Source organism: Cupressus sempervirens, chromosome 9 (genome assembly GCF_028749045.1).
Source record: "Cupressus sempervirens isolate cs-2001-9-10 chromosome 9, ASM2874904v1, whole genome shotgun sequence".
Lineage (NCBI taxonomy): Eukaryota > Viridiplantae > Streptophyta > Pinopsida > Cupressales > Cupressaceae > Cupressus > Cupressus sempervirens.
The window spans coordinates 562,923,242-562,944,120 of NC_143126.1; the positions used below are offsets into that span (position 1 = coordinate 562,923,242).

The 20,879-nt window shown below is 35.1% G+C and overlaps 1 protein-coding gene across 4 annotated transcripts in view; it reads right to left on the reverse strand.

Moving 5' to 3' along the window:
• LOC149539895 (uncharacterized) overlaps positions 1-20,879 on the reverse strand; it is a 148,349-nt gene that overhangs the window by 77,414 nt on the left and 50,056 nt on the right. For 3 of the 4 annotated variants that reach the window (XM_089801117.1, XM_089801114.1, XM_089801115.1), the window contains 5 exons: positions 14,583-14,752; positions 13,763-14,365; positions 13,282-13,512; positions 13,022-13,162; positions 12,660-12,860 (listed from right to left, as the gene is read on the reverse strand). In XM_089801117.1, coding sequence (XP_089657243.1) covers positions 12,660-12,860; positions 13,022-13,162; positions 13,282-13,512; positions 13,763-14,365; positions 14,583-14,752 — 1,346 coding nt within the window. The remainder of the gene's footprint in view (positions 1-12,659; positions 12,861-13,021; positions 13,163-13,281; positions 13,513-13,762; positions 14,366-14,582; positions 14,753-20,879) is intronic. The other variant, XM_089801116.1, reaches the window with a different exon arrangement.

Consider the following 20,879-nt stretch of genomic DNA (forward strand, 5'->3'; position numbering starts at 1 on the left):
AGGATGTTCTTTGTGTATTTAATTGCAATATTCATCAAGGACGATGAAACATGGGGGGGGGAGGTGCAAGTATGTTACATCCCCCTATTTTGTCTAATTTTAAATATTCTATCTAGCCGTTGAGACTTCATGGGAATTGGAGATCATTAGTTAAATTGTTCATTTGCTATGGTTTCATTTGAAGTGGAAATATTGGTTATTCATTATGATTCCATGGGAAGTAGAAATATTGGTTAATCATTATGATGTTATCTAATTTAGAAATGGTTAGTTAATATGATTATTTGTTATGGTAATTTTGATTTCAGTAAATGATTTGGAAATATGCTATTACCATGGTAAATTTCTACTTCCAAAAGCACAACAAAAGGAAAAGCACTGTCGAAGAGGGAATAGAGCATGAGAGCACCAACTTGCCATTGAGCCAACAGGTATGAGCCCTAACCACCATGGCCATGGGAAAATGAACTAGTCAGGCAAGGGTATACCAAGTGTCCACCATGAGCTAACCAGGGGGGGCGCGGGGGGTGGGGGGTGCGGCAAGTATATTACATCCCCCTATTTTGTTTAATTTTAAATATTCTATCTAGCCGTTGAGACTTCATGGGAATTGGAGATCATTAGTTAAATTGTTCATTTGTTATGGTTTCATTTGAAGTGAAAATATTGGTTATTTGTAATGACTCCATGGGAAGTAGAAATATTGGTTAATCGTTATGATGCTATCTAAATTAGAAATGGTTAGTTAGTATGGTTATTTGTTATGGTAATTTTGATTTCAATAAATGATTTGGAAATATGCTATTACCATGGTAAATTTCTACTTCCAAGAGCGCAACAAAGGGAAAAGCGTTGCCGAAGAGGGAATAGGGCACAAGAGTACCAACCTACCATTGAGCCAACAGGTATGAGCCCTAACCACCCTAGCCATGGGAAAATGAACTAGGCAGGCAAGGGTATACCAAGTGTCCACCGTGAGCTAACCAGGTCTACACATTTAATAAGATATATTAAAGTATTCACTTGAGCATCAAATAAGAACAATTGTTACCTTTATGAGTTGGGTCAATCTCAAACCCTTCTTGTAATATCAGACATGTTGTAGTATTATAATACCACGGTACTTACATACATTTGTACATGTACATGCATATAGATGTATATATGCGTATATTCAAATATGACGTACATGTATGTATATGTGTACTTATATTACAATGTATACACAAAAATACATATATTTAGAATATTATGAGTATGTATGTATATGTGTGTGTCACACATACAAATATATACAAATACAATAAAGTATCATTATAATAAAACATAAGGAGCAAATAATTTCCAATTTATGTTAGTTTATTATTATTGAGTCCATCGACCTTTTATCCTAGAGCCCATTGGCCTTTTACTTTTGGCCTTTGAATTTACAAATCAAGAATGTTACTTATGTCACCAACTTTCAAGTCACCTTGTGCGTAACTCTTGTTGGCATTTTGTAACCTTAAAAACAAGTATAGCCAAAGAAAGACATATCGTAGCATTTAAAGCTCTGCAATTCTTCTCTTCTGTCACAACCAACGAATTCTAGCAATAACAAGAATTGAATTATTTCCATTGAATTAGGTTAGACGCACCTTACATTTCAGGTTGCCAGGTCGTGCATCTTCCATGCATTTTTCCTTTACAAGTTTTATGATTATGAACCTTACAATTGAACAATTTTTTTTAATGGAAGATTTAAATGTAATTAGAATGCTCCAATCGTATTAGGACCCAAGATTGTAGGGTCTCTAAGTCTTGCTTTAGCTTTTCGGTCTAACAAAAAATATAATTAGAAACAAATGAAATAATCTGTTTATAGCCGGTTTGAGTAAGAATGGAAATAAATGTTGTTACTTCATCTTCAAAATGTGAATAGATCAAAAGAAAACTCAAAACTATATGCTCTTATACAAAGGTATAAGATAGTATGCCTCTAAGATAAGAATGGAAATACATGTTGTTACTTATCTTCAGAATATGAAAAGATCAAAAGAAAACTCAAAACTGTATGCTCTTATACAAAGGTATAAGATAGTATGCCTCTAAGATAAGATGAGGTACTTTTACACTGAGTTGGTAATACAATTGCATGCCATAAGACTTTCTTAACATCCCTATTGGTTGAGGTTGGCTAGAGAATTTGTGACTATGGTTAACAATATTGATTAAGATTCATGGACAGCTACACTTGTGATCATCAAGGACAACCAAATATAGTTGAGATGAAGGTGTAGGTTGATAACAAGGACTATGGGAGGTACCTAGAAGCCTAGAAGTGTATCGGTTTTCTCGGGTCTAATTTTAACATCTATCATAAGCATAGAATTACAGTTTTAACTTCGACTTCATAAGAAGGCAGTTACATCATTCATGTTCATGTGAAAAAGATTACTGTTGAAGTCAGTTAAACAAAATTTCTTAACTAAATACTTGAAATACCTTTTAATGAAATTACTTCATAAATTGAAATCACATACCTCGGAAAAACTGAGACTGAAATTCATCTAAGTATGCTTTTGCAACCACTCGGGTTAGTCCACAAATATACTATAACAATTTCTCAAATCGACTGCTATCTCAAAAATCATTTGATGAATACCACTAAATACCAATATAACTTAAATTAGGGCATCACATATCATCTTACCAATTAGGGCATCAATTACCATTGATTTATTTAGGGCTTCTGGTACTACTTTACCACTTAGGGCTTCCGTGACCACGGATTCAATTTAGGGCTTCCGTGACAACGGATTTTATCTAGGGTTTTTGCGACGACGGATTCAATTTAGGGCTTTCGCAACCACGGATTCAAGTAGGGTTTTCGATACCACGGATTCAGTTAGGGCTTCCAATGCCACCATATCAATTAAGGTTCCAGCTGTCACGTAATCAATTAGGGCTTCGGATTTCTTTTCCTTCTGATTGCTTATCTGTGACAATTTCTCAAGATTAGATAATTACTTATATTCAATATTCATTTATATGAAGTAAAATGATGATAACAATGAAATACCTCAATTTAATCTTACCTTCTCATAAACAAAAATGATAATACCTGTTTTCGCTAAACAATTGATTTCATGGCTTATCTCTGTTTGACGCATATTTGACATCTTGAGAGAGATGAAACATTGCCAGGGGCTTTACCACCCAACCTCGGACCACAATATATATATCCCCACATGATATCTAACGAGAAAGGCCCTCCCTACCCAGAATTGACAGGGAACATCTTACCATTCATTGGGCATCATGATATATAACACGCCATACAACTTGGCAGCAGGAGATCATCATAACAAGAATATGCATGAGCTATTATTAATTCATATTAAATGATATATATTAAAATGTCATAACTGATATTACTGGTTCTTATTGTTGATGAATCTTTCCTCACGCCCCCTCAACCTCATCAGGTCTCCAAGCCTGTGATTTCCAGTTGCTTGTTTAATATTAATAAATTCACACTTGCAGGGTATGAATGTTTGTAATACATTCTGAACTGAATTAGTTAATCACAGATTTTCATTGCATATCCATATCTTTATACATGTTTAATACTCTCTTATGAATAAAGAAACATTTACGGTTTAAGGCAGTTTTCCAAGAACAAGAATTCTTTTACTAACCACCCTGATTCAGTCTGCAATAATATTAATGAAAAAGAGACACATTGAACATTCTTGATTCAACAATTGCATTAGAAAGAAAAACACGATTGGCCATTCTAAATTCGGCAACATTCTTACTAAATTCGGCAACATTCTTACTTGTCTCCTACGCTTATATCTTCAACCAATTTTCAATATCTATATCCTTGAAAAACAAATTCTCAATACACACAGATACAACAGATGAACTCATATTATATCCAACTTGCAAACTAGAAAAGAACAACTCATTGCACTCACTAACCATCAACAGATTTTTAGATTGGTGTCTCCTTGGTGCCTGAACCGTTACATCTTATACCTATTCATAAAATTAAGACTACATTCTCAGAATTTCCTTGGTATTCAGAGTTGATCATTATTACTGTTTGTTTGTTTGAGAACATAGCTTTTCATGACAAAATCTACAGATTTAAGACATACGTGGTTTGATAAAGATATAGTCTGTATTCAAAAGTATTTTTGAATTAAGTGATGGCAATCGATAATATCAGACAATGAATAAGATGAGAACATAAAGTTTTATTACTTCCTTTATTGGCTTCTATCATAAGCATCAACTACTTTAGTAGTAATCATGTAAACAAGCTCTGTTGGCATTTTCTAATATTCTGAGCACAAGGTAAACATCAAGACTCTATTCTGTGCACACAACTCTTACATTTTGTATCAACCCGACCCAGAAAAGACAAGAAAAACGTGAGTGAAAGAAGTTAAAAACAATTTAGCACATCCTTACTTGGCTACGGATTACTGTGTGCCCTGCTTTGTGAACTCTTCAAATACCCGTTGAATCCGCTGTTCAGTGATGCGCAAGAATGATCTCGTGTAAGCTCAGAGGTATGATATCGCGCTAGGCAGGAATGATGTTGTAGGTGATAACGTTTTTCAAAATGGACGACGGATCTTAGTAGGGTGTTAAACGTATTTGCAAAAGAAGAATTTGAGACGGATATAACAAGATACAAGGCAAATAGACAAACTCAGGTTGCAGAATAGTGAGGTTCTGAGACTATGACGGAAACAAGAACGAACGAGTATCTTGTTGGTGTTGTCTGAAAACGACAAGGCAACCATATAAAAAGATAATGAATAGCTTTTCAGCTTCTGCCGTTACAAGACTCAAATGCGCTTTGAATTCCATCAAATGGAAAAATGAATCATTGGAACAAAGGTGAAAAAGTTTTATTAATATTATTATAATTCGAAAATTTATTAAAATCTTATAAGTACTTTTTAAAACATCATTCTATTAATTTATTAACATATAAAGATGCCAAAATATTTTTATGTTCAAATGCACATGTATAAACTATTATTAAAAATAATACGACGAAAGATAATTTAAAATCTTTTAAGAATGCGTTTATATTTAAACTTAATTAATTAAATTTAATTAATTATTAACAACTCATGCAGTTCCAGAGATGAGTCCTGTTACAAATCGCTTGGTCCTCTACCTGTTTGTCCAATGATGGTGATTCCCTGCCTAATTCTTTTCTGACAATGCTTCCACCCCTTCGACAAGCTCCTTGCAAGGAATTTCTCTGTAATTAAACTATAAATTATAAATAATCATATTAGTTAACCTTTCCTCTTGATTCCATGAATTCACAATTAATGAATAACTAGCATGTCGTCTTCACTTGAAATCATAACAACTATCTTACCATTTTGCCAAATTATATCAAATTAAACTACCAACTGACTTAATGTGAACTTCAACGTCTATATTTCAAGCTAGGTCAAAAATTGGGATGTAACAAGAAGTATAAATCAATAAAAAACCAAGCATTAAATGATAACATACGATACTTAATTAAAGACTGAGTCGTCTAATGGTGCACAATGGGGTGTAGTCTTGATTGTCAATTCTAGCGGTGGGTGATTAGGTACAAAGTGCCCATTTAATCCTTGGCCAGGGTAAGTTAGTGGAAACTTGCTGCTGTGATCACTAGAGGTCAGGATGGCTTGCAGTTGGATGAATAGGTTGATAGGAAGGACTCCGCAGTCTAGCTAGTTGTATAGCTGACACTCTAAGACCAAAATGCTCAAGTGATAGAACAAGTTGGTGTCCTGTGTCTAATCCCACACAGGTAGGGTAATTTTAGTTGAGAATGAGAGGCGATACATATGGTCCATGGTTGGGAGGTTACACCTCTAACAATGCTTCTCCTCACCACTACATGCCAAGACTTGCACAAGACAGATTGGGTCTGCTTCTCTAAATTTGATGTGATTTGAACTTGGTATTTACATTTCCTCTATAGTCTTATTTCAGTTTCAGCTAGATATATGTATATGCAATTACGTTTACTTCTTTCATTATATGAAATAGGTAGTTAAATGTTTCAGTTAGATATAATCCACTTCTCTTGTGTAAATTATTTGGTTAATTTTAAATGATAGTTAAGAATCACCATGAGAATGCAATCAATCAGTTATAATTGTTGAACCTTTGTCATGTGAATAGGAAGCTAGTATGTTTCATATGTTAAAATAAAGAGTAATCTAGGAATATGAAATTTTTGGTTGTTACATAGAATGTGAACTCAAAGTCGACCTGTGTGGCCTGATGGCTATATATGTAATGTAGTTGTGTATTGTTGAGCAGCCAGAAGTAGAATGATAGTAGGTTGGTGAATAGAGCGAAGTGGTAGCTCGAGGAACAATAGTTTGGTCTATAATCTAGAATGTATTGGTCGTAACCAAGAAGGCCTTACAACCCGGCAGGTACGTTGTTGATGTATTTCAAGATCTGTTGTTAATTAAAGAGTTTGTTTCCAATTGTATCTTGTTATACTTGTGTTGTCTTTGTTGGGGGCTTTGGCAATCTCCTTTGGGGATACACAAGCCTTGCACTTCATTAGATGGTATCAAAGCATGGTTGATCTCGGTGGACTTATCAAGACCTAAACTTCTTGGTTGTAAGGTGGCAAGTCGTAGTTCTGACTCACAATTGCAGAGGACTTGTTCAAGTTGCTGGTAACCAGTTGCAAAGTTGTTGAGTGTTGGCTTATTGTTAGGTTGGTGAACAGATTGCCAAAGTTGAGGGAGTTGTACCTTGATTTGATTTAGTATGCCACCAAGGAGGATAGAATAAATGTTTGAAGAATTTAAGGTATAAATGAGGAAAGAGATTCGCAATATATTGAATGGCTTGAAAATAAATCCTAAAACAGAAGATGAATATGTAGAAGTTGTTGAAGATCTTTAAGTATCTAAAGTAGACATCCCTGCAGAAGAAGAAAGATTGCTGAAAGCTTAGACACAAGTTGGTAAGAGTCATAGATTGAAGGTATCAAATCATTCAAGATCTTTAGATCTTGAGGAATTGATAGATTGGATTAATGAACTTGAAGATTATTTTGATCTTGAGAATATTGTAGATCCACAGAGGGTTAGATTAGCACAAACTAAGTTGAAAGGGCATGCTCCCTTCTGGTGGCAAAAATTGCAGAAAGATAGAGAGGATAGTGATGAATCTATAATTAGTAAGTGGAAACCTATGGTTTCTACGTTGAAGGCTAAATTCAAACCTGAAGATTATGAGCTTGACTTGTTTAAAACATTGCAAACTTGAGACAAAAAATTGTTTGTGAAGGAATATACTGAAGAATTTTACAAGGTACAGATTAGGTCTGGACATTGTGAACCTTATAAGGAAAAGGTTGCAAGGTACATTAGTGGTTTGAAATTTAACATTTAGGACGAATTGAGTATGTCGAAACTTAGGTCAGTTGAAGATACTTATCAATATGCATTAAAGAAAGAAGATAAGTTAGGAATAAAGAAAGGTAAACAGTTGACAAAAGTGGATAAGGGTAAGCAAATAATGTTTGATAAGAAATTTGTGCTCAAGTGTACTTGTTTCAAATGTGGCAAAGAGGGACACTAAGATTTTGAATGTCTTGGTAAAAAGATTGACAGACATAACTTGGTAGTACAAGATCAAAAAGAGGAAACATCAGATAATGATTTGGCTTCACCCGCAATTAGAGAATCTCTTACGATGAGAAGAATTATGTTGGCTAAGAATGACAAGTAACCAATGCAAAGAAGGAAACTTGTTTAGAACTATTTGTAAATCTAGAGGTAAATGTTGTAAGGTTATTATGGATGAAGTACTGATAATTTTGTATTAGAGGAAATGGTTGGGAAACTTGGGTTGCAAGGATTAAAACATCCCACACCTTATGGTATCAGTTGGTTTCAAGATGATCATGGGGTGCAAGTTAAAGAACAATGCTTGGTTAACTTCAGCATTGGACCTTTTAAGGATGAAGTTTTATGTGATGTGGTTAACATAAGTGCTTGTCATGTTTTACTTGGAAGACCTTGGCAATTCGATAGAGGAGTTATTAATGATTGCAGGAAGAATACTATTATAGTTGAGAAGGATGGAAGAAAGTTTGCTTTGATTCCTTGTAAGGATGAGGAAGGAGGAAGAGAAAAGAAGCTAAATGTTTTCAAAACTTTCTGTTTGGGAATAGCAGAGCATGAGATTCAAGTTACTGTTGATGAAAGATAATCTGATCTGAGAAAGTTGTCCGATCATGTGGTTAAAAATAGATGCAAAGGAAAGAAGACTTCTAATCAAATGAAGGTATGCAACATGTATGTTTCATTTGATCATGGAAGTAGGAACTGATTTGAGGCATGTGATGGAATAGTTGGTTACAACAGTAAGTTTGGTTAGACTTTTGTGATGATTGATGAAGAGGATTTGTGGGTTAAGAATGAGCATGGATATATGTGTTGAATCCTTTCAGATTTTCATAAGTCTTTATGGAACATCTTTTTGTCACCTTGGGTGTCTGATGAAGGAGCATCCTTGGGTTGTTGGCAATCTTGCATCACCCAAAAAGAAATTTGCTTTGTTTTTTGTTTTCCAATTATCTGTCTGACAATTTGATTTGATGATCACTTGATTTCCATTTCCAGATTCTGCGGGCTTGGTTTCTTATTATGGACCTATTCTAGATCACTATCCTATGTTCGCAAAATTTAATGTTACAATTGGTTTAAGTTATGTTTCACCTTCTCGGGTGCTGGTTTCCTATCTGGTTCTTCATACAATGCATGGCATTTGTTTTGGTGAGGTTCTATATTTGGGAGTTGGCTTGTGTACACTTAGATCTAGATATTTGGATGTCATGTGGACCTATGTCTAAGGTTGTTGATGTTCTTATGATGTATTATGCATCTAGTCACTAATTGATTGTGGGTCACTCCTATATTGTATAACATGTTTCCTATTATTGGAGAAAATGAACTCAAAGCCAGCCTGTGTATCCTGTTGGCTATATATGTAATGTAGTTGTGTATAGTAGGGCAGTCAGAAGTAGCATGATAGTAGGTTGGTCAAAAGAGCAAAGTGGTAGCTCGAAGAACAATAGTTTGGTTTGTAATCTGGAATTTATTGGCCGTAACCAAGAAGGCCTCACAACCCAACATGTAAGCTGTTCATTTGATGTAATTCAAAGTCTATTGTTAATAAAAGAGTTTGTTTCCAATTGTATCTTGTTATACTTCTGATGTATTGTCTTCATTGGGGGTTTTGGTCATCTCCTTTGGGGATACAGAGACCTTGCACTGCATCATCTGTTAACACAATAGACAACAATAGCTTTATGTTTTCCATCAATAGATATGATTCACATACTACATAGGTGCAAAGCCTTCACTAAAAAATATGATTGACCCTCCATCATAATATTCTATCTTTATGAATTTTCTTCTCTCCTATAGTGTGATTTGAACATCTAGAATCAATGATCTAAGCTTTGGATTCTTCTCTTGCACATAGAGTAGTCTTCACAATTTCTTCTGCAGCATTATGACTTCCAAATTTTTAAAATTTTATTATCATCATCCTCAATAGCTATGAACAACACTTCATCGTTTGAGTAATTTCCATCTTCATCCTTTGATAAATGAGCCTTCATTGAACAAACACTCTTCTTTCCTTTCTCTTTGTTATTTATCCTAGTATTTCTATTACTCCTTCTATAACTTTATTTATCCTCATTAGACAACTTACAATTGTCCTTATTTAACAACATGATGTCCTACTCTTCCACAATTTAAACTTTTGAAACTTAACTTACCTTTATACTTTCTGGATCCTTTGTTCAGCCTTCTGACAAAGTTTTCCTCAACATCATCTGGATCATAGCTTTCTTCTATTCATCTTTGGTCTTCTTGAAGGCCTTAAAGGCTACATATTTCTTCTTATTTAAGCATCTTCAAGTTTGGACATTTCAAAAGTCGGAAACTACTCCACAGAAGTCTGAAGTATATTTATCCATATCATTACTCTCTTGAATGGCAATCAGGAAAGTCTTGTAGGATCTGTGCATAGTTTTCATCACCTTCAAAACAACTTCATTGTCTTCTATAGATCCACCAATGCCTCTAATTGCATTGAAAAGTGCATTCACCTAGTGTAAATAACCTTCTATGTTCTCATCTTCAGATTTTCTCAGAGTCTCAGATATATGCTTCAAATACTGCAATTTGATTTTCTTGACTTTTGTGTCTACTTAATATCTCCCAAAAATCATATGTGGTCTTGCATCCCATAACTTTCAGTAGCTCCAAACCACCTAATCTACTGATAATAATGCTCCTAGTATTTTCATTATTCTCACATTCCTTAATCTCATCTAGTGTAGGAGTACCAGATGCAAGAGGAGTGTAGCAGTTTCTGATAACTTCCAGAACTCTAACTGATAGAGTCTAGATGTGATTCCAGCCTTGCCTTCCAAAATGTATAGTTTGTTCCATCAGAATGTTGTACTTTGATGCCATGTTCACTTTCCACCTTAGGTATACCTGGAGTAGTTAAGCTTCTTCAATAGGAACCTTTCTCTGATACCAATTATTGTACACATCTTGATGCTAAGAGGAGATCAGGTGAAATAAAATGTACAAACCTCAATTATTCTATCACAATCCCTTAATGATTAACTTTAATCCAACCAACCATCAGTAAAAGATATTCCAATAGTAACACACATAAGAACACCAGATTTACATGGAAACCCAATGTGGGAAAAACCACAATGATAATCTTACTCAAAATATGAATAATAGCATAAGAATGATTGTCTTAAGCATACTACTAAGGAAGTACGCTAAAAGGATTTGCAAGCTAAGGTGCACTGCCTTAAGGAAAGATATAGATCTGCACAAGCTGCCAAAAGCGAAAACAATATTCTATCAAGCACAAAGAAAAGATGGAATGAGAGGATATAGGATCTCCTGATGAAACGCTGCAACTTTGTCAATCTTGCAGTTAGTCACCTCTACTTTCTCACATTTGCAGTTTACTAATTTCACATTCAATCCCAAATCAATCCACACGCTTCTACTCTAATCCACACGCATGCTCTCATCAACTCATCCAACCACGTGTCTATATATATATCAATTTGATCAATCAAAATTACAACTAGGTCAGCCATGGTAGATATACGCATAATTTACACAAAGTTGGCCAAGTCAAGCATTTAAACCAATGCAGTCAACTCTAGAAGATGAAAGGGATCCAAATACATCATCTCTAATAAATGTTCTTATCTATTTGAAAGCATTGCAAACACCTCCAAGGTCAGACCCAAGTGGAATCTGGAGAAAAGTATTGAAGCGTGTTTATAGCCTAGACCAAAAACACTTTCCAATTCATGACATGGTGCAAAGAATAATGTGCCATGAGAGGACCTATTTCAATATTCTAACTTTTCCTCCAAAGCATCCAAACCAATATATTGTGAATGAATTCATCACAATTAACTAAGTTGGCTAGAGACTAACACAGACGACAATATTGCACTCAAAACAAAATGTCTTCACTTGCAGAGAAAACTAAAATAAGATATCTGAAGTGGAACATTGCATAGGCATTAGAAACATGTACCAAACCACACAACGTTAAATTCCAATGTGGAGCATTCTTTGAACCTATCTTGACTATTTCTGATAGGCAAACTTATTGTTAACAAACAACAAAATACAACTTCTGTGTACCTAAAAATGGTATAGTGCAACATTCATAGACCATGTATTATAACACCTAAATTGCAAGCCACCAAAATCTTAGGAAAAGGAATGCAAAGCATTCTCCAATAAGACCTTCATATGTTTCATCTTAAATTCCAGCTTCCCACAGTTTCATCTTGGATATGCCACATGCTGACTTCTTATCACCATCATGTGAGCACTTGAAACACTCTTTCAAGCATATCAGACTTCAGATACTGTTTCCTGCATTTCATACTTCAAAGTTTCTAGGAACATCCCTAAAAATTATCATTTAGAACTTCAGCTCCAAAGATTAGATCCTTATTAGGGAAATGACAGGATATTAGTGGTCATGTAGATTGTGAAATTGACTGTATGATGCAGTGAAACACGCTGATGATTTGCTTCACAGTCAAAGAAGAGATAAGGATGAGATATCCTATGACTCTATGGTAAAGGAAAAGTCAATCAATCTGAAAATCTTGATCTTCTTCCAAGCACTAAGCTTTGGAATTTTTAATGCCCTAACAATTTCTAGTGGTGGGGAAAACCTTGCCAAAGCTCGAGATTTTGATGGTATGCTTTTCAATCGAATGCTATTGGAAACCTGTAGAAACCAAGATGTAATGATTTTTTTTCCTTGAGAAACCCTCACCACTTAATTTTTAATGAAGGTTCTGGGGTTTGCTTGCAAAAAATTGAAATCAATTATCTTTGCAAAGATGCAAGTCATTGCCTCTTATAGGTACCAGCTCAGAATTTATATTTTCTGAAAAATGTAAGAAGAGAGTTTCCTTGCAACCCTAGATACATTACTGTAGTTATTTGATCCATGAAGTAACATAAAATGCATTTATGCACAAAACAAAAAACGTAAGAGAGCTTTGAAGTAGATAAGAAGTGGCAACATACTCCAAGTTTGCTGTCATTGTCTTGTGAAACATGCTGATCAATTGATCTTGGAAAGTTTGAACGAATCTTCACAAATCTTATTCTTGCAACTGACAGGTTCAAAAAACAAGCAATTTCTTCATCTTTTGGAGGCCTTCTGAACTTCTGGTATAAATACTTCTTTGCTTTTCTGATTTGGAACAAGGTATTGATAAAATACTTCTGCACAGTCAAGTAATAATTATCTCCAATGAGCTGGAGAAAAATTTCCAGTATAAAAGACATTTACACCTTGCTTAATATCAAAATAAAACTCTACTGATGTCCCAAAAAATTCCACGATAAGTGCCAGAAAAACTTCATTAAAGGAAAAAAAACATTACAGGTAACTGGATTATCCTCGATTTCTTGATTATTGCATCTGTGATAGCTTGTCTAATCCACCAATAAACATATGTTGAAAACTTAAAGCCCTTTTTGTGATCAAATTTTCCAGCCCCCCGGAGGAGGCCTGAGCATCCTTCCTGCATTTGAAATTTCACTTTGAGATATTTCAAAGTAGAAGATGAACAGTACAGATGTTTATGAAACACTGATAAATATAATAGCTAAAAACCATGTCCTCTGCAATTATGCTTCTCACCTGAATGAGATCTGGTAGGCACACCCCTCTTCCCTGATACTTCTTGGCAACTGATGTTACCAACCGTATGGCACCTTTAACAATTTTATCTTTGCAACAGTGCCCTGCCAGTAGTCTCCTATGCAAAGTTCCCTGATCTAGGCCAACAGCTTCTGCCCATTGGGCTGAAGTTGGTTCGTGTCCAATGTTACTTTTAATTCTTGCTCTAATCTTCTCCAATTTTTGCAGGTCCTTAAACAGAAAGAGATCATTACATAACACTCAAAGTGTCAAATGTCAACAAAGAAAAACATATTCTTTGACATCATAAGTTATGTTCAGCATTCTATGGGTGTTTTCAACAAGATAGTTATCATGAGCTCAGCCTGGTTTCACATTATGGCTTACCTGTGGCAAGAGTGGACATCACAAGTGAACTTTGCCTGTTGACTACAATGAGGTCTAATTAAAGGTAAAAATAAAGTATCAATAAGAGATCTACCTTTAATCCTTGACAGAGTTCTGCTTCATTATTAGTTAAGGAGATTGCACTGATGATATGATGGTGAATGTATGATGTGTCAGAGGAATTGCCAGATCGCACAATGATCATTGTAGACTTTTTAGTAGATGGGGAAGAAACTGATTTTGGACAAAGTTCTGTAGTATTTTTTAATAGTTGTGACTTCATAGTTCTTGCTCTTGATTTCTTACTGGATCTTGTTGTTTTCTCCACTATATTTTGAGAGGCCTGAATGGAATTGCCCTCGAATTTGGGAAAAACAGGACATTCTCTTTCAAATTGAGGATGATAAGTGAAGGAACTTGATCTATTTAAAATACATTGTGCTCCTGAATTATTCTCAGCAAGCTCATATTTTTTGAATAACTTGACAATTCCAAGCACTTCTATTTGGGTAAGTTTCTCTCTTCCAGATTTTTCATCTCTCTTTGAAAGCAACTTGTCTTTTGGAAGATGCTGCATATCTTCGCAAACCACCGATACATCCCTAGCAGCAGTTTTAGCTTCTGCTGATGCACTTTCTGTATCCAACTCTTCACTTTTCAACAGTATTGCTCTGCCTGTGGTGGCCTCCACAATTACCTGGAATACAATCAGAAGTAATCAAGAACAGTAACCAGCCTATATTTAATGCAGTAATACAGTCAAAATTTGTTCTCTGGCATGCAGGAATTATCTAAAACACTAAAGTAATACTGTTGTTATTTAAAGTTTTCATTAACATACATATCAAGAAAAAAACCTTACTTTTCATCTGATGTTGAACTCATCACAAACAGGGTTGACACATTATGCTCACCTTGGGCGGCAGAGAAATTTCCCGAGTCTTGTATGGAAAAAATTCTTGAGCAGACAAATCAGAAGAAAGGGAGTTTGTAGCATGGATATGAAGATTTCCAGAGGAACTAGGCATAACAGTTGTGGCTGATATTATGGATGTCTCTGAACAAGACACTTGTGGAAGTTTTGCTGGATAATTGGCACAAGAAAAAAAGTCAATTAGTTGTCTTGGTTAATATTTATTTGTGCTGTAAATATTTCACTTTAGTCATGAATACAAGTATACGGATTCAGCCCTGCAACCCATCATAAACCTCTTACTAAAGAATTATTAGAGTTACAACCTTTTGTTAGGGACACCAGCAAGAGAGTACAAGTTTCATTCCTTTTGTTCTCAAATTGCATTTAGAAAAATTTGGTCAGAGAGTATGGCAAATGCTTGCAGTCAAAAACTAGATACAGTAAGCAACCAATTTCTCAAGCTTTCAGAAAGAAACAAATGACAAGATAGAAACAGCAATGTTTGTGTCAGAGTTATATTCTAACTTGAGTAAAAGGACTTCAGAGGGTCAAGACAAATATTGTCATCTGCTTCTGTCCAAAGTCAAAGTACCAAAGAAAGAGTGAATGGGAATTTGCATCTTTTATCAAGAACCAGTTCAAGAAATTTATCCATTTAGGCTTTAAGTCCAATTCAGGGAGATGAGAGTTAATAACAAAAGCAACCAGTGATACTAGATGCATTTTCCTGTGCTATGTAAAAAGACCTAATTACCTACCATGGTGTTGTGTGGACCACAGATGTACTACTGGCCGAGTTGCAAAAACTTGCCAAGTTTTCTAGCCTAGCAAGTTTTTAAGACTTTTTCTAGCACCAAAAACTCTCCAAAATTTTGGTAAAAACTGGCTTAGTACTTGCCAAGTTTTTGCTAAAAACTCAAGGAGTTTTTGTTCAAATTTTGGTTGTAGTTTTGTAACTGCACTTAGAGGGAAAAAAGGGGCCCAAATTAATTTTATTTCTCATTTCCTCACTTGTATTTTGCTGAGGGGGAAAATAGTCTTCCAAACCCTTGTACTCCAAATACTTGCAAACTGGTTTCTATCGATTTGAGGCAGATTTGAGGTAGATTCCTGGTGGTTTTTGAAGAAGATGGCATCAATGATTTTGGAGAGGCAGACTATGGAGGAGGGTGGTGGATTTAGTTTCGCGTTGGATAATATTGAGTTGAATTACTAGTCATTACTATTGCTGGGAAAAGCTAGAGGCGTGGTTATATCCAGGATGGAAGACAAGCCACACATTGAGTTAGAGGACCCAAAATCATGTGCATTACAAACTTCTGGGACTAGACCCTCTACTTCTACCTCTCCCTTAGTTTTTACTAGAGCTGGGAAGAGGATTTATACAAATATAACATTTAAGCATAATTTATACTTGTTGGTAAACAAATTTGTCACTGTGAAATAACCTTCAAAACTGACCCTATTCACCCTATGAATAGTGGCAACTATGCCAACAGTTGGAGAGACTACAATTGATCACTATGATAGTGCAACCTTCCTTTGCGTTTGAGAGGGGAAGCTCCCTTGTATGATGCAAGTATTTTGGATTTTTGTGTACTTTTCACCTGAAAGTAGGAAAGGATAGAACATGAAACTAAAAGAAGATATATGAACCCTAATAATAGACATACGACTACTAACCGAGATTCAAAAGATGACCATTCACAAAGGGTTTTTGAGCATACAAATATAATGATGGTGCAAGAAGTATGACAAATCCCAACATACAAAGTGATAAGCCATATGAATGCATCCAATACCATAAAATGAACATGTTTCTTTACACCAAACTGAATGATCTTCATGAATGCATACAAGAATCACTAGTTTAACATACGATAAATTTGTGATCATAACTCAGAAGGTCATTTTACACATACGAACCAAAATGCAATCTTCATTATCTTTTTTAGAATCTACAAACTCAGAAGCCCTTACACATCATATAAAACTAAAACTTATTGAAAGTTCCTCTGAAAATTTCTCTAGAGTTTCCCCTTTTGCAAAAAGTCTCCCCCCTCCCCACTTTTACATTACAAATGGCCTTGTATTTATAGGCTATGCAAAATTATTACCTTCTTTCTGGGTTAATAACTAACTTCTTTTTACATATTTTGCAAGAGGCTAATTAACCTCACAATTTTGGGCAAAAAATATTGGTTAATTAAATTAGACAAAATTAACCAAAATATAATATGAAACATGGACACGTTTTCAAATAAGACTTGAATTATTGGTCTTGACTGAAGCCTCCAAATCTTCTTGTGATCTAGTGCATAGTTTGACTTCTTCAGTATTGACATAGTAACAATCATTCACTTGAAACATTCATTCTAAAAGATACAGCTTAATCAATTAATTACATCTTGCATTTCCATCTTCTATTCCTCCAAAAAGTACAATGTATCCAAACACAATCCCTATGCAATAAGTGTGGCTTTATAAGAAGAAATCAAAGTTAGTCTAATATAAAAATCTAGGAGACGTTGGAAAATTGCTCTTCGAACTACTTCGTCTTCTTTACTAAGATGAGTATTGTACTGCAAATATGCACTAGTTCCTCATGATGTCGACATACCATTTTGAGACTTCCATTGTTGCTGAAGAGAAGAATGATAACTTTATCTTTTTGCATCCTCTGTCATCATTTGTTTTACAACCATTTCATTTCAAGATCACTTCTTTTTGCTACATCTTATTGAAGGATTCCACTGATGAATGGTCTTGAGAAACTTTGAAATCCTTTCAACAATGAAATTCTATAAAACAATTCATCAAGACATTTGGTCATACTAATCCCATGTCTGATATGCTTCCACATTTTTCATGCATTTGACCAAATTCTTACCAAGGTGATGGATATCAATTTCAATAGTGGTATTGGATTTGGGTTCTACAAACTTTCCTGGCTTAGTTCATTGTGCTTACGTTCTATAGATCTCTGTTTGTTGTTCAAACATTAATAAATTTTCAACAAATCAACTCATTAATAGCCTCTATTGCATTTGATTGAATTTTGAACTCATGTCATTGCATCCTGCTATATGTTTAATTTATTCCCTTACACAATATCTTTGAAGCACTCTAACAAATAAACCACTAGCTCTTCTATTGGACGCACAATAATCGCAAAAGAACCTTTGCCTCTCAACTTGTGCATTTATGTTTTCATGGATGTCTACAACTAGCTCCAGCCTTGCCGCAATAGAGAACACTTCAGCCACAATATCAGACATCATCACCACAATGAAATAGAGGCATTGTTTATAATTGTGTTTCCTTCAAAGATCTCTCCATTTTTGTTTAAATGGCATTTGATGCTCATTCTATGAACAAGCTCCCGTTTGATGGATATCTATTCTTTTTTGTATATACTTGGCATAGATAGAAGGTGGCTATTTGAAACTATTGAATAGTTCTCATTAAAGTAATTTTGTTTTGTGAGGGAGAGCATTGATTGGACACCTTGCTCATACATCCTATGAGAAGACATGTTTTCGAAGAATTCTATCAAACATATCACTTGCTCTCTTTGTCATGTACAAACGTTCTCCCTTGAAATGGTGTCCCCATGAGGCATTCTCTCCGATTATTAAATCACCTGCAGTTTCAAGATATTATGCAAAACAAATCACATGCCAAGCAATGCAATAGTATCAATAGCCTGCCATAAATTGGAGAATGGAGATTTTGAGCTTCAAAATTTGACAAAACTTTTACCATAGACATTCCTTGATTGGCATTGAAGAGAAGTTCCAATACTCTCATTATTTTTTGAAGTAACAGAATTTAGCATTATCGCTGCTAGTGGTTTTTCCTTTGAAGTCTCTGTCATCGTATCAAAAACCTATGAGTAGGCTAGGAGATGGGCAACAAACTTAGGTGCATTATGTCAAATAATTCAAAAACTTAGTTTGTGCTCCCACGTCACACCACATGCATGTGTATTGTGGCTTTTCCAACTATGTTGGTATTGCTATTGTGCATTCCATCAAATGATTTACATGCTATGCTTTCAGAACATATAGAGAGATGGACAAGGGTGGCGATCAACACTTTTATCTTACTCGAACATTTTGTCACACAATCCTTGTTTTTGGCTTATGCTTCCACATTTTTGCATGCATGTCAACCAAAGCTTTCAATCTCCTGACTTCATTACTTGAAAGTTCATTGACTCCAACTCAACTTTTTGTTGAACATTTCACATATCTTGCTTATTCCTCACCATCCCCACACGTTTACCAGATCACTTGAACTATATTGGCTGATTGAAACCTAATCCTTATGCTTTGAAAAGATATATGCCATTGCGAGAGCTTGTATTGTGGGACAAACATGTTGGAGTGTTGGCTACATGTTGTTAACTTGAATGGAAGTATTGAATCAACAAAGTGGGAGCTGAGAATCTGTTACACATCAAATGCATTCCATCTACTTGATAAATGATAGCTCTCTTATATTTAACATTTTGCCAAATAGTTCGTGCTCAATCAAGGAAGATTTGCATCTTTGAAAATTTCCACCTTTTGTTTTATTGCTTGAACAAACATTCAAATGAAGCAATCTATCAAATACTTAGCAAGGGACCTTCTGGATTTGCAATTTGTCAATTATGGGAGAAATTTTTCCTCCAAATTAAAATGAGAAGGGGTCTATGCCACTGATGCTAGGAAAGTTCATTGACAGCTGGCTCAATCTTTTCTCATACTATGTGATTCTGCTCTGTCTTATTATTAAGGCCAAACCATGCCTATACCCATTTCCCTACTACCTGCCACTTGATTATCAATTTCTGCAACCATTTCTTGAACATTTAGTGGAAAATATGCTAGCCATCACCCATGTTTAAATACATTTCTGTACTTTATTCCACAATTCCCATCTTGGCACAAACGGTTCAATGCTTGGATTGTTCAAGATCGTGTCATTCAAATGTAATGGACACCCTTGGATGTCCCAAAAAACTAAACCAAATCGCTGAAAGGAATTATGTCAAACAGTTTGCATTCAACTTATTAAAACCCTGTCCCAAAAAACTAAACCAAATCGCTGAAAGGAATTATGTCAAACAGTTTGCATTCAACTTCTTAAAACCCCTTATAACTCCGGAAATCAAACGTTTATTTGTTTGTTGTGTTTCATGCATGGAATCGGTATCATACAACATAAACAAGAAAGAAACTACAATAATATGCAAAGTGGAAATGAACTGCTACTAATAAAATGTTATTTTCAGAATTCATAAAACCAAATACATGGCAGATTTATCAACTCACTAATTACTTCAGCAATATTGTCATAATACTCCAGCCCATGCTTACGAACTTGCTGCTACAATACTTTGTCTTCCAATCAGTCCACTACCTTCATAATACCATTCCCTCCAAGCGGCATAAGCGTCGGACAAGTAGTGAAGAAGATATGAGCAAAATATCAAATCTGCCTGTAGCCAGAAATGCAACTAAACTGCCTGTTAATGAAGCCAATAAGAAAGAATTCCAAAGGCCAAACCCCAAGGGAATGACGTCTAGAATGTTACAAGAGAGGATAGACGTCCTCAAATGCCAAGAACAAAGCTGCAACTCACACACCAATTTCTTCTCATATTCCACCTGCCTAATGAAGCCACAAATGCTTCCTTTTATTCTATTTCCAAGGGTCCGCTCAACTCATATGGGCAATGTGGGATAAAAGATGTGTACTATATAAAACATATATTAAAATACCCCTTATGTCTCCCTTAGGTACACACTACCATAAAATAAATATTAAAGTAACACTTTAATATTTTACAATTAACTAGACGTTACTTTAATAAAACTTCAGGCATTAAAATGTATTAGCAATCGGACTCCGAATAATGCGAGTGATAGCTCATCGGAAAGCTCTCACCGAGGAGTATCGAATTCCAATCACCAAAATTGACCTGTACTGTGTCCTGCCGACTTACTAAAAATAGTAAGTATGTCTGAAACTGAGTAAATCAACTTCGTTTTGGCCCAAACTGGAAATGACTAGGCCAAAACACTCCAGGATCCCATTAAACCCTTCGTTAGCCCTCGGGACCATGTAGAACAAGGCTAACGCACACACACTTGGTCAACTGCTAAAAGATGGGATCATTACAAATCCGCCCTCCTTGAAATTGCTTGTCCTCAAGCAATTAAGTAACATAATGAACTCCAACCTCCACCTGGATCCCAATTGAAGTAATGTGTGATATCCATATAGACATTAAACAAATTACAAA